This window comes from Heterodontus francisci, chromosome 7, assembly GCF_036365525.1.
Source record: "Heterodontus francisci isolate sHetFra1 chromosome 7, sHetFra1.hap1, whole genome shotgun sequence".
NCBI classification, from domain to species: domain Eukaryota; kingdom Metazoa; phylum Chordata; class Chondrichthyes; order Heterodontiformes; family Heterodontidae; genus Heterodontus; species Heterodontus francisci.
In genome coordinates, this window is record NC_090377.1 from 35,884,019 (window position 1) to 35,898,622 (window position 14,604).

Below are 14,604 nucleotides of genomic sequence, written 5' to 3' on the forward strand. Positions count from 1 at the left end.
AAAGGGTAAAATGCTGCCTCAACTTCCATAACCTTCTACACCATGACCCTTTGATAAAGGCAGCATTCTATTTGAAATTCAGATGAATACAAATGTTTTAAGCAATGTATAATTTCTGTATTAGCTATACAGATTGAATTTGTAGTTTACTTAAAAGGACAGTAATACTACAAAATGGTAATTTTCGCCTACCCAGCTATTTTGATAAATTAGCTGTCAAACTTCAGCAACCTTCTGTATGCATACTATGAATTTCATTGCTAAGAGATGTGCTATTTTTTAAGTTATAGATTACTGATATCAGGGTTCCATTTGTCCTGGAGAACATTCTGCTCTGAAGGAAATTGAACAGGAACAAATGATATCAGCAAAGCATTCATTTTTACACCTTAGATATTGAAGTATTAGTTGTTGGTGTGAACATGAAGATCTGAGTCTTAGATCTATACACTGAGGATTTAACAGGAATACAGACAGAGCCAGATCACATACTACCTAACCCAAATTAACTAATAGAGATTCAAAGACACAATAGGCATGGGTTAGAGGCATTTTTGTGATTATTATCTTTGACAATAAATTTTACTCAGGACTTGACTGCAGGACTTAAATTCTTTGATATTTGACTGTCTTGATTGTATTCCCAAATATATGATCTCAGGGTCAAGGGAATTATCATTCAGGTTCTTTTGTCAAGCAATCAAAGGATTGTTTAGTAAAATGAGCAGTGATGTCAGTAACACTGGATCTGGACAAGGCAAAACATTTGTCTCTGTTGGCGAAGCTTAGAATACCATTGTTCACATTAACAGACACTCGGTGGGGGGTGAATTTGAACCTGGAGGAGCACATGGGTTTGGGCATGGGTGTGAGTTTCAACACGAGCACAACGGGAAGCTGGCTCCAAATGCTGACTTCTGTACTTACCTCAAGTGCTTTAGGCTGGTTGAGCCCAACCTCATCGGGAGGGGCAAGCTGCCGAGTAGCATATGGTAATCGCTCAACTGGAGGGCTATTTCAACACATTTTAAGTTTAACATCTTATCCACAGGTTCTCACGCTTCCTGAATGTCGCCGATACAAGGTACAAGGAAGGGGAGAACACAGCAGCAATTGTCGGGGGGGCAGGGGGAAGAATAATTAAAACTCATGGGAATCTTCTTTGGCCTCCTTATCTCGAGAGACAATGGATAAGCGCCTGGAGGTGGTCAGTGGTTTGTGAAGCAGCGCCTGGAGTGGCTATAAAGGCCAATTCTAGAGTGACAGGCTCTTCCACAGGTGCTGCAGAGAAATTTGTTTGTCGGGGCTGCTACACAGTTGGCTCTCCCCTTGCGCCTCTGTCTTTTTTCCTGCCAACTACTAAGTCTCTTCCACTCGCCACACTTTAGCCCCGTCTTTATGGCTGCCCGTCAGCTCTGGCGAACGCTGGCAACTGACTCCCACGACTTGTTATCAATGTCACAGGATTTCATGTCACGTTTGCAGACGTCTTTAAAGTGGAGACGTGGACGGCCGGTGGGTCTGATACCAGTGGCGAGCTCGCTGGACAATGTGTCTTTGGGGATCCTGCCATCTTCCATGCGGCTCACATGGCCAAGCCATCTCAAGCGCCGCTGACTCAGTAGTGTGTATAAGCTGGGGACGTTGGCCGCCTCGAGGACTTCTGTGTTGGAGATACGGTCCTGCCACCTGATGCCAAGTATTCTCCGGAGGCAGCGAAGATGGAATGAATTGCGACGTCGCTATTGGCTGACATACGTTGTCCAGGCCTCGCTGCCATAGAGCAAGGTACTGAGGACACAGGCTTGATACACTCGGACTTTTGTGTTTACTGCATTAAATACTCAGTACTCACAGTTGCTTTCTTACCTACTGGTGGAAAGAGCTTGTTCACAGTACTTTTGCTGCATGTTTACATTCTACACTTTGGAGGTTTCCTGAATCACATCAGGATCGGTGGCACCTTGGCTGTCTCAGATTGGACCTCAGACAAGGAGCTTGCTGTTGAGAGACCTGCAGCTGAGAATCATAGAGGGGAGCAGCAGAGGGGTGCAGCTCACAGGAGGCACAACCTGCGACATAGGCTTTACAGGTAGAGAATGTGTTTCCTCAACATATCGGAACAGCAGTGTCTCAAGATGCTTAGGTTTCGTGTTAGATGGCGGCAAATATCTGCAGCCTCCTAGAAGAAGACCTGCCTCCTTTTGGACCTGATGACCATGCAAATGCGAGGTGATGCATTTTGGAAGATCCAGTTCAAGAGTGAACTATACAGTAAATGGAAAAGTCCTGGGGAAAATTGATGTACAGAGAGATTTGGGTGTTCAGGTCCATTGTTCCCTGAAGGTGGCAACGCAGGTCAATAGAGTGGTCAAGAAGGCATACGGCATGCTTTCATTCATCGGACGGGGTATTGAGTACAAGAGTTGGCAGGTCATGTTACAGTTGTATAAGACTTTGGTTCGACCACATTTGGAATACTGCGTGCAGTTCTGGTCGCCACATTACCAAAAGGATGCAGATGCTTTGGAGAGGGTGCAGAGGAGGTTCACCAGGATGTTGCCTGGTATGGAGGGCGCTAGCTATGAAGAGAGGTCGAGCAGATTAGGATTATTTTCATTAGAAAGACGGAGGTTGAGGGGGGACCTGATTGAGGTGTACAAAATCATGAGAGGTATAGACAGGGTGGATAGCAAGAAGCTTTTTCCCAGAGTGGGGGATTCAATTACTAGGGGTCACGAGTTCAAAGTGAGAGGGGAAAAGTTTAGGGGGGATATGCGTGGAAAGTTCTTTACGCAGAGGGTGGTGGGTGCCTGGAACGCGTTGCCAGCGGAGGTGGTAGACGCGGGCACGATAGCGTCTTTTAAGATGTATCGAGACAGATACATGAATGGGCAGGAAGCAAAGAGATACAGACCCTTAGAAAATAGGCGACATGTTTAGATAGAGGATCTGGATCGGCGCAGGCTTGGAGGGCCGAAGGGCCTGTTCCTGTGCTGTAATTTTCTTTGTTCTTTGTTCTATTGCCAGTAGCTGTCAAAGTGACCACTCCCCTCAGCTTTTTCTGCCTCTGGTTACCTGGCTTTGCCACAGACATATTCAGAGTCTCCCAGTAGGCAGTGCGCAAATGCATAACATGGGTTGGACTGATGGGTTCCTTGCCAGGGCTGGCAATTATGTGAACTTCACCTGCCACGACGCCAGTCAGATGAGTGCGCGCTCGGGTTTGCATTTCTGGCTGGCTTCCTACAGATGGGAAAGTGGTGCAAAGTAATAGCATTTATATGATTCTACAAAAGCAGGGAAACTTTACAACACAACTTTTCCCTATACACCCACGTGCATACCCTTGTGCAACTACAAAGTTTTACTCTTCCTTTTCATACTGCTGTTGGTGGTGCAACCACTGTTGCTTCAGCAGCACTGAGGCAGGCTGCTCAGATCCCTGCTGTGACTGCTGAGATGCTCTTGGCCAATGAACCCTGCATTTTGTAGCCCTTGAGGGCCCTGCCAAAGACTGCTCCACCAGAACCTGTGCAGGGGAAAACTCAGCCACTGGAAGAAGCAGCAGCATTTTGGGTATCAACTGGGGGTGAGAGGCATGGGGTGCAATGTCAGTGGTTGAGAAGTGTAAGTTCTTTGAGTGGAGTCCCCACTTCCATGGTCCCTTTCGCCATCATCCATCTCACGGCTACCACGGTGCTGCAGAGGGCTTTGGTGTGGATCAGTGTGGCGCTTTAAGCCAAGGCAAACATATTTGTCACTCTGTTTAAGATAGCAGGAAAGTTGGTATCCAGGGCATGCTTGGCCATGGTCAAGGCATGCATTGACTCATTTGATTGTTGCATTTCATGTTCCATGGAGTTGGCCACCTGCATGCAAAAAGATATAGTCACAGTGCCCTGCAACATTATCCCTCTCATGCTTGAGGTGGATTGCTCCATTCTCTCTGAAATCATGGTCAGTGTGTTTGGAAAGCCTGTCAGTACATCACACATTCTCTGCTGCTCCTCAATGATTCTCCTTTTCATTGACGGCCCCCAGGGAACAGTATCTGTGTCCAGCTGAGCAGAGTTTGGAGCGGGTTGCACTCTCTCACATGGACTCTCCACAGCTATCCCTGCCACTACCATCTGCTCTTGCTCACTTGTGAAGTGTGAGTCACCTGATGAAAATCCAGCTATCTGTCCCATCCTCTCATTTTTTGTATGAGGCACCTTGATGGCTGAGAAGGGGGCTATTGTAAGATGGAGACATCGGGTTGGATTTTCTGCCTCCACAGGGGCCGGGTTCAGAGGCAGGAGGGGACCAGAAATAGCCTTGCTGGCCTGCGTGCTGGGTCCCCAGCTCCATCCCACCTCTGCCATTTTTATGGAGGTGGAATTGAGGGCCGGATGGGCTACCCATCCGTATGTGGCGGTATGCATTAACAGCCTAATTGATGCCAATTAAATGGAGCCAAATGGAGTTTTCCAGTTGGCCTCCTGGTTCCCGCAGGCAGCGGGGGCCAGTTTATGTGCCTAGAGGCAGGCACCCAGCAGCCCGCTCTGAAAGCGTGGTCAGTGTGCTTGGAAAGCCTGTTAGCATATCACACATTCTCTGCTGCTCCTCGGTGATTCTCCTTTTCATTGATGGCCCCCAGGGAACAACATGTGTGTCCCAGCTGAGCAGAGTTTGGAGAGGGTTGCACTCTCTGACACAGATTCTCCACAGCTGTCCCTGCCACATAGCAGCACCTCGAGGCCCTCCCTGCCCACCTGGGTGCAGCAGCAGCCACAGGCTGCCCAGTACATAGCTTCCCCCAACCACAACCCCCCACTGCTCCCCAACACCACAGTGGTGAATTGGCTGCTGAATCTATTTTTTAATAAACAATTAAAAAAATTTGGAGAGCACCTGCATCTTGAAATGTCATCTCTCTTACATACCTTCCATTGCAGCTTGCTGCTCCCTCGGCCCTCTGACTTCAGGAACTTGCCTGCCTTCCTCAATTGGATGGAAACCTGCCCTCTGGCCATGAACTGGTCCCAGGGGAAAAATCACAAGTGAGTGGCTGTTCCCCCTGGGGCAGGTTTGGGACCTAGACACAGTCCCAATCTCTGTGTCCTGCCCCGAAAGAAAAATTCCAGCATACACTGTCTTGAGCACTCCATGCTTTAGGAGACTTGAAATTTATCAGAAAACTTGCTAACTATTGAAAATAATTGACAGCAAAAAGGCTGAAGCCTAACACATGAATCACTTAGATTGATCAATTGAAGGTTCCCTTTGAAACTAAGGTAACGCAATAGGGTGCATTATATCCCTCCAATCAGTAGTCAGTCATAGTATCAGTCTGCAGTAAAGCAAGTCAATCGTAAAGCAGCAAAGACATCTTTTCTTTGTCCTTGTTAGATTCAGTTGATTAGATGTAGCTTCTTTTTAAAGTTGAAAGAAAATTCAATGGCCTAGAATTCCAAACCTGCTGTGCTTGTTTATCAGGCACTAAACAGGCGCACAAGCATCCACTATGGCAGGAAGAAAGCACAGACTCATGAGGTGACACCCAGCTGCCAGCCATCGAGGGATTTGTTCCTAATTTTACCTCACCAATTTTCAGTAGTCTCAGACACTGCTGTCAGTTATAATTTAATAGCTAGTGACTCCATTATTGCCTGCTGCATTAAAAATTCATAAAATCTATTAGAAATATTGTAGCAAATCTGACATAACAGCTGGGATTCTAGGAGTCCCGTGGTGTTTCCGACAGTGGAACGGGAAGTTGTTGGAACTTCCGCTTTCCCTCTTTTTCCTGTTTCGCATGCAATTTTGCAAATTAATGGTGCAATGACAGCCATGAGAGACACGTGTGATCATGCGGCGGGGATGGACTTTCATTGGTGCAACCTGCGTCACTCTCTGAAACACCATGAGCAACACAGCAATAAATCATTGTGTTGCAAGCCACAAGGATCAGCATCAGCTGATTGCAGCCATAGAATAAGCTTACTATAATTTAGACTTGGTTTACCTTCATTTTCAGTTTTCACCCCAGCACCACACCCCCTCATAATTTTTTTTGCTTGTGACCATTTGCCCTGCCAGGCAGTACCCTGATTTTGCCCCACAGGATCCCGACATGGACAGCACTCATCCCTCCCTTTAGGCCCCTCATGACGATCTATTTACTGTCATGCAATCATTAACCCACCAGCCCCTGCAACCGCCCACAGCCAGCATCAGCATCAAACACTACACACCCTGAATGCTACCCTCCTCCCTTGTCTGCTGTTGCACCCGAGACCCCACCCTGTCCTGCCCAAGTATCCTCCCCTGTGCCTCCATACACTTCTCTTTCAGTGCCTCCCCCACCAACACCTGAGAAGAATCGCCCCTGCCAGTGCCAAACATCCATTAAATCACCCCGTCCGCCACCAAAGCCGCTCTTGGGGGGGCGCATAAAATTCCCCCCAGTGTGTTTAAAGCATCTGCAATTGCAGAGACAAAAAAGATGTTAAAGGAAAAACAGTGTTGACTGTAGTAGAGTTTAATCTACATCCCTTTTACAACAAAACAATTAAGAGATTCAACCAGATGTTTGTCACCTATTGGTTTGGAGTCTGGGAGATGGCTCTAATAAATGTAAATTTGTAAAGTACTGCATAATTAACTAAAAAAAAACTTTCAGATAGGTGTAATTATGAAAAATAATTTGATGAGAACTCCAACCTTGTTAAATGACTGACAGATCCGGTGTTTGCAGGTAGTTAGGAAAAAAGACTGTAAAACCAGGTCAAAAGACTACAGATAACTTCCTATGGTCATACCCTGAAGACTGGAGGCAGACAAATGCAAAAGATTTAAAAACAGTTTTGATTTAGGAATTAAACTACAATGCAATCAAAGAGGCCATTAGAAAATAAAATGTGATTGGGTGAAAAACCAGTGCTGATTTGCTATCACCTATTTTACACTACCGCCTTAGACTAATTTCACCTTCTATATGTTTCCATTTAACACTGTCCAAGATATAGACAAACAGGAAATACACAAATACCATCTGTTACTTTATCAATCAAACTGACAATGGCTAACTTTGCAAGCATATTCTGTAACTGCCAAAATTGAATGTTACTGTTTGAAATGTTAAGATGCATTCAGATGATGTGTCGTGGGCAACGATGAACCATATGCGGCACAGTGGCGCAGTGGTTAGCACCGCAGCCTCACAGCTCCAGAGACCTGGGTTCAATTCTGGGTACTGCCTGTGTGGAGTTTGCAAGTTCTCCCCGTGTCTGCGTGGGGTTCCTCCGGGTGCTCCGGTTTCCTCCCACATGCCAAAGACTTGCAGGTTGATAGGTTAATTGGCCATTATAAATTGCCCTTAGTATAGGTAGGTGGTAGGGGAATATAGGGACAGGTGGGGATGTGGTAGGAATATGGGATTAGTGTAGGATTAGTATAAATGGGTGGTTGATGGTCGGCACAGACTCGGTGGGCCGAAGGGCCTGTTTCAGTGCTGTATCTCTAAACTAAACTAAACTAAACTCTAAACTAAAAAAATATGCTGTTTATGATGTTATATTAACTGTTATTCTAATTTTTATCAACCATCACTACTGTTAGTCATGGCTCTGTTGGTAGCATGTTTACCTCTAAATCAGATGATTGTGGATTCAAATCCCACTCCTGGATTTGAGCACAAAGTCTAGATTGATACTTGTGTGCAGTACTGAGGGAGTGCTGCACTGTCAAAAGTGCCATTTTTCAGGCAAGACATTAAACCAAGGTCCCATCTGCTGTAAAAGATTCCATGACACTATTTTGAAGAAGAGCAGGGTGAGTTATCCCTGGCGTTCTGGCCAATATTTATCCCTCAATATACATCACAAAAACAGATTATCTGGTCATTATCACATTGCCGTTTCTGGCAGTTTGCTGTGTGCAAATTGACAGCTGTGGTCCTACATTACAACACTTTAAAAGTACTTCATTGACTGCAAAGCACTTTGGGACAGTCTGTGGTCTTGAAAGGTGCTATATAAATGGAGATAAAACATCCTCCGTGTCATCCTTGACTATTTATTAGTGAACAGAAGCAGTTGATGTAAAACGTGAAATTATGTCTAATTCAATCCTTGATATTTTCGAGGTTTGCTAAAGGTTCACTAGTTTTTAATTAGTGTCACATTTATTTCCTGTTGTTGGACAAATCTTTCTAATTGGGTCAGGATACGCAGCACAACTTAAGCTATATTAGGCATCACAAATAAAAACAAAGTTAGATTTCACTCTATTATTCTTACACACTTACATGTTTATTGAAAACTAAAATTTCTCAACTAGATCGATGCACTTACCTCTAAGCTAGCCTGGAGTGAACGAACCAATAAAATGGGTGGATTTGTTAGTCGAAATCCTTTCACGCCAGGGCTTAGGTCAAGTTCTAATAAGCAGAGAAAAGAAAAGCATGCAGATTTGAGGTTTTTTGCATTGATTTTATTGTGAGTTATGTTTCTCCTCACCCCTGTCCAAAGGGAAGATTCAAACCCTCACTTATTAGATGTCTAATGGCAAACTGGTAACTATCCTCCTGGGAGCGGAAGTAGAAGATGTTCAGGTTCTCCTTAGAGACCAGTTCATTCCATGCACTGAGGAAAGGTAGTGAAGGCACGAGCCCTATAACTTTTGAAAATTCGTTGAAAATGCAAATTGTGCCAAAGGACTGGAGAATCGCAACTCTCACTACCTTGTTCAAAAAGAGGGAAAGGTTAAGAGGAAATTACAGGCCAATTAGTCTCTTATTCATTGTGGGACAATTTCTAGAGTCCACAGTGCTGGGTGAAATTTGTTATCGGATTGCACAGACTAATCAGGGATAATAAACTTAGTTTTATAAAGAGTAGGTTGTGCTTAATAGACTTAATTGACTTTTTAAGGAAATCACAGAACATATATGGATTTTAGAGAGTGATTAGTCCGGGCCACATCAGAAAGACAAAGAATTTAAGGGAATGTGCCAATTGGAGAGAAATGTGATGGGACAAAATAATGGGTAAATGGATGGTTTTCAGATCAGCAGTACTTGTGTGCTTCAAGGATCCATGCTGGGACCTCTTTTGTTTCCCATTTATAGAAATGATTTGGACAAGAGGAATGATAGCAAAGTTTACAGATGGTAATATATTAGGAACACAGCAAAATCTGCTGAAGAATGTCTAGAGGATATTGACATTATAGTGGAATGCACAGATCATTTGCAGCTGCAGTTCAACGTGGAGAAATATAAAGTAAAACTTTTAGAGAAAATAACACTGAGAGGAAGTATACCTTCGCTTGTAAAGCCCTTAACGGAGCAGTGAAACAGAGTCAACAGGTGCAAAGGTGGGATTGCAGGAAGAAAAGGACATAAAAAGGCAACTGGATTTTGAGTTTTATATATGGATGCTATTGAATAAAGAAACAAGGAAGTGATGATGAATTTGTTCTTGGCCAAGAGCTGGTGTACTGCCATAAAGGCCGGCTACCCAACCCGACATGTGTCAGGTTCTGGTCGGGTCGACTTGCACTTCAGGGTCCGGCATTTGGGCTCAGGTCAGGCTGGGTCGGACACGCTCCATCACAGGTAAAAGGCTCCAAAGTTAATTTAATTTTTGGACTAGAAAGGTGGGTTTTTGTTACAGTTATTTTAAGCTTGTGCAGATCAGCAACAAAGTGAAAAACGGAAGGTCGGGCACGGAAAAAAATGGAAGGACCCGGGTCGGGTCGGGCTCAAATCGGATGTGGTTCTGTCGGGCCTGGGTCAGGTTTTTTTTTTGCAGACCCGAGCAAGACTTTATACTGCTTTCAATTCTGTGCACTCCATTATAGGAAGAGCTATGGAAATAGATTCGCTGGAGCAATACCAAGAATGACAGGTTAAAGTTATGAATAAAGGTCTGAAAATCTGGGGCTTTTTTCACCGAAACAGAGAAGGTTCAGGTGTGATACATAAGGTATTCAAAATTAAGAAATGTTTTGAGAAGGCAAATAGTGAGAGATTGCACAGGTGCTTGACTACAGAGCAGAGGTATGAAATATTACTTTGGGGTTATAAAAAAAAAAACACGAACAAGGAGGATCACACTTGTAAAAGACACTACCCTCCTATACTTTTTTGGGCCATAATGACAAATATCTACCCCACTCTTTCCCCAATTTGGTGAAATGGTAACAATGGGCCATAGATTCAGGACTGACGCCCACAAGAGGTCTTGGGATCAGGCCATTTTCATAAAACAGGCAGTCGCCTGGCCAGTGTCCACTGAGAGGAGGAGGCAGCAAAACATTTAGCATTTGCCAGTCACTTGAAGTTCAAGCTCACAGGACTGGGTCAAACAAAACACACAAGTTAAGGTATCTGATCCCAATTTTCAGTTGACAACCTAAATGTGCCCAATGAGGCATTCTGATGCTTCGATGTATCATTCTCTGACTTAGACTAACTGGGAAGAGAGGACTGAACGTATAAAAAAAATTAATTAAGCAACAATGGTTATTCTGCAATGACAAGAAAGGAGGAAAGGAGAAGGAAAGAAGAGGGGAAGGAGGGCAGGGGGGGAAGGAAGGAGGGCAGGGGGGGAAGGAAGGAGGGAAGGAAGGGGATGGGAGGGGAGGGGGGGAGGGGAGGGGAGGGGGAAGGGGAGGGGGGAGGGAAAGGGGGAGGGAAGGGGGGAGGGAAGGGGGGAAGGGGAGGGAAGGGGGGAAGGGGAGGGAAGGGGGGAAGGAAGGAAGGAGGGAAGGAAGGGGGAAGAAGGGAAGAAAGGAGGGAAGAAAGGAGGGAAGAGAGAGGGAAGGGGAAGGAAGGAGGGAAGGAAGGAGGGAAGGATGGGGGGGAAGGAAGCAGGAAGGAAGGAGGGAAGAAGGATGGAAGGGGGAAGGAAGGGGGAAGGCAGAAGGCAGGGAGAAGAGGGAAGGAAGGAGGGAAGGAAGGAGGGAAGGGAGAGGGAAGGATGGAAGGGGGGGTGGAAAGGAGAAAGGGGTTGGGAAGGAGAAAAGGAGGGAAGGAAGGAAGGGAGGGGGGAAGGAAGGAAGGGAGGGGGGAAGGAAGGAAGGAATGGGGGAACGAAGGAAGGAAGGGAGGGGGAAGGAAGGAAGGGAGGGGGAAGGAGGAAGGAGGGAGGGAATGGGGAAGGGGGAGGGAAGGGGGAAGAAGAAAAGGGGGGAGGGAAGGGGAAGGAAGGGAGTGGGGGAAGGGGAAGGAAGGGAGGGGGAGGGGGAAGGAAGGGAGGGGGAGAGGGAAGGACGTGAGGGGGAAGGAAGAGAGGGGGAGGGGAAGGAAGAGAGGGGGAGGGGGAAGGGAGGGGTGGCGGAAGGAAGAGAGGGGGAGGGGGAAGGGAGGGGTGGTGGAAGGAAGAGAGGGAGAGGGGGAAGGAAGGGAGGGGGAGGGGGAAGGAAGGGAGGGGGAGGGGGAAGGAAGGGAGGGGGAAGGAAGGGAGGGGGGAAGGAAGGAAGGAATGGGGGAACGAAGGAAGGAAGGGAGGGGGGAAGGAAGGAAGGGAGGGGGGAAGGAAGGAAGGGAGGGGGAAGGAAGGGAGGGGGAGCGGGAAGGAAGAGAGGGGGAGGGGGAAGGAAGAGAGGGGGAGGGGGAAGGGAGAGAAGGGGAGGGGGAAGAAAGAGAGGGGGAGGGGGAAGAAAGAGAGGGGGAGGGGGAAGGAAGAGACGGGGAGGTGGAAGGAAGAGAGGGGGAGGGGGAAGGAAGAGAGGGGGAGGGGGAAGGAAGAGAGGGGGAGGGGGAAGGAAGGAAGGGGAGGGTGAAGGGAGGGAGGGGGAGGTGGAAGGAAGGAAGGGGGAGGGGGAAGGAAGGGGGAGGGGGAAGGGAGGGGGATGGGGAAGGAAGAAAGGGGGAAGAAAGAGAGAAGGAAAGAAGGAAGGAATGGGGGAAGGAAGGAAGGAAGGGAGGGGGGAAGGAAGGAAGGGAGGGGGAAGGGAGGGAGGGGGAGGGGGAAGGAAGAGAGGGGGAGGGGGAAGGAAGAGAGGGGGAAGGAGAAGGAAGAGAGGGGGAGGGGGAAGGAAGAAAGGGAGAAGGAAGAGAGGGGGAGGGGGAAGGAAGAGAGGGGGAAGGAGAAGGAAGAGAGGGGGAGGGGGAAGGAAGAAAGGGGGAAGGAAGAGAGGGGGAGGGGGAAGGAAGAGAGGGGGAGGGGGAGAGGGAAGGAAGGAAGGTGGAGGGGGAAGGGAGGGGGATGGGGAAGGAAGAGAGGGGGAAAGAAGGAAGGGAGGGGGGAAGGAAGGAAGGGAGGGAGGGGGAAGGAAGGGAGGGGGAGGGGGAAGGAAGGGAGGGGGAAGGAAGGGAGGGGGAGGTGGAAGGAAGGAAGGGGGAGGGGGAAGGGAGGGGGATGGGGAAGGAATAGAGGGGGAAGGAAGAGAGGGGGAAAGAAGGAAGGAATGGGGAAGGAAGGAAGGAAGGGAGGGGGGAAGGAAGGAAGGGAGGGGGGAAGGGAGGGGAGGGGGGAAGGAAGGGAGGGGGAGGGGGAAGGAAGAGAGGGGGAGGGGGAAGGAAGAGAGGGGGAGGGGGAAGGAAGAGAGGGGGTAGGAAGAGAGGGGGGAGGGGGAAGGAAGAAACGGAGAAGGAAGAGAGGGGGGAGGGGGAAGGAAGAGAGGGGGAGGGGGAGAGGGAAGGAAGGAAGGTGGAGGGGGAAGGGAGGGGGATGGGGCAGGAAGAGAGGGGGAAAGAAGGAAGGAATGGGGGAAGAAAGGGAGGGGGGAAGGAAGGAAGGGAGGGAGGGGGAAGGAAGGGAGGGGGAGGGGGAAGGAAGGGAGGGGGAGGAGGAAGGAAGAGAGGGGGAGGGGGAAGGAAGGGAGGGGGAAGGAAGAGAGGGGGAGGGGGAAGGAAGAGAGGGGGAGGGGGAAGGAAGAGAGGGGAAAGGAAGAGAGGGGGAGGGGGAAGGAAGGGTGGGGGAAGGAAAAGAGGGGGAAGGAAGAGAGGGGGAAGGAAGAGAGGGGGAAGGAAGAGAGGGGGGGTAGGAAGAGAGGGGGAGGGGGAAGGAAAAGAGGGGGAAGGAAGAGAGGGGGAAGGAAGAGAGGGGGAGGGGGAAGGAAGAGAGGGGGAGGGGGAAGGAAGGGAGGGGGAGGGGGAAGGGGAGGGGGAAGGAAGGGAGGGGGGAAGGAAGTAATGAAGGAAGGAAGATGAGAACTGGGAGCAGTAGTAGGCAATTCAGCCCCTTAAGCTTGCTCCGCCATTCAATTCAATCATGGCTGATCTCATCTTGGCCTCAACTCCACTTTTCTGCCCGTACTCAAGGAAGGAAAACAGACAGACAGACTTGCATTTGGATTTGATATTGGTGGTTGGAGGCATTTCTTAAATGACATGACATTTGTGGATTGACCCCTGTGACACTTGCAATTATTTGGAGGCTAAGCTAAAATGCAAAAATGAATAATCTGATGTCTGGTAACCCCATCCACAAATTACCATAATCAGTATTCTGAATGGCATATGTATCTCTGGAAATTAACTCTTTGTAAGCTGAATTTAAAGTTCCTAGCAATATCTAACATTAATTAACAAGCTATATAGTAAATTTCCAAAATATTACACATTTATATGTAAATTCAGTTGTCATAGCATAGTTAAGGCATCATGAGCTGGGTGTACATGTAGAATTCTGCTTATTGCCCCTTGATTTATGCAAATTAGTTGAAAATGCTCCTGGTTCTCTGGGTGCATGTCAGGAAATGGAAACTTGGTTTAGGCCCAGGATGACAATCGAAAAACAAAGCAAGAGTCAAGCAATCCATCTGCTCAAATTATTTTGCTTTTCTGGTTACTGAAGTGATTAACACTGAGCTTCTGGATCTTAATATTAATGTTGGCTGACATTTGGACTTAGCTAGTCTGAAAATTACTAACAAAAACAGAAAATGCTGGAAAAGCTCTGCAGGTCTGTCAGCATCTGTGACGAGAGAAACAGAATTAAAGTTTCATCGATCCTTTGACTGGTCAATGACCATGGCAACGAAAACAATGGCAGTGAAAACAATACGTTGAAAATGCATTTACTTTCATTTACCAACTACAGCAAATTCCATCTCCTGTTGGCTGATAGGGTGTAGCAAGGAAGGCTAATAATAATAATTTCCAGGCTGAAGAAATAAAACGTCAATGTTGCATTGTGAACTACATCAGAGAGCCCTTGACTGTGGAAAAGTACTGATGGTGAATACGAAGAAGTTTGAACAAAATGATCTCACTCTCCTAGTTATAGATGAAAAGAAACTTTGGAACAGGCCTAGGTGATTCAGCCCTTCAAGCCTGTGCTTCTTTTCAATTAGATCATAGGAATTTATATTTCAACTCCATTTACCTACCTTAGCTCTGTATTTTTTTGTTAATTCATGGGGCGTGAACATCACTGGCAAGGCCAGCATTTATTGCCCTTGAAAAGGTAGTGGTGAGCTGCCTTCTTGAGCACAACAGAGTGGGTTGCTCTTTCATTTCGGAGACAACCAGTTGCTGTGGGACGAGAGTCAGATTTTGACCAGACAAGGACAGCAGATTTCCATCTTTTTAAAAAATGTATTCATTCATGTGGGCGTCGCTGGCTAGGCCCTTTATTGCCCATCAATAATTGCCCTTGAGAAGGC

At 47.4% G+C, this 14,604-nt stretch overlaps 1 protein-coding gene across 5 annotated transcripts in view; it reads right to left on the reverse strand.

Moving 5' to 3' along the window:
* Positions 1–14,604, reverse strand: part of kynu (kynureninase) — a 283,739-nt gene that overhangs the window by 13,157 nt on the left and 255,978 nt on the right. For all 5 annotated transcript variants that reach the window (XM_068035006.1, XM_068035003.1, XM_068035005.1 and 2 more), the window contains one exon: positions 8,340–8,425. In XM_068035006.1, the coding sequence (XP_067891107.1) occupies positions 8,340–8,425 (86 nt within the window). The remainder of the gene's footprint in view (positions 1–8,339; positions 8,426–14,604) is intronic.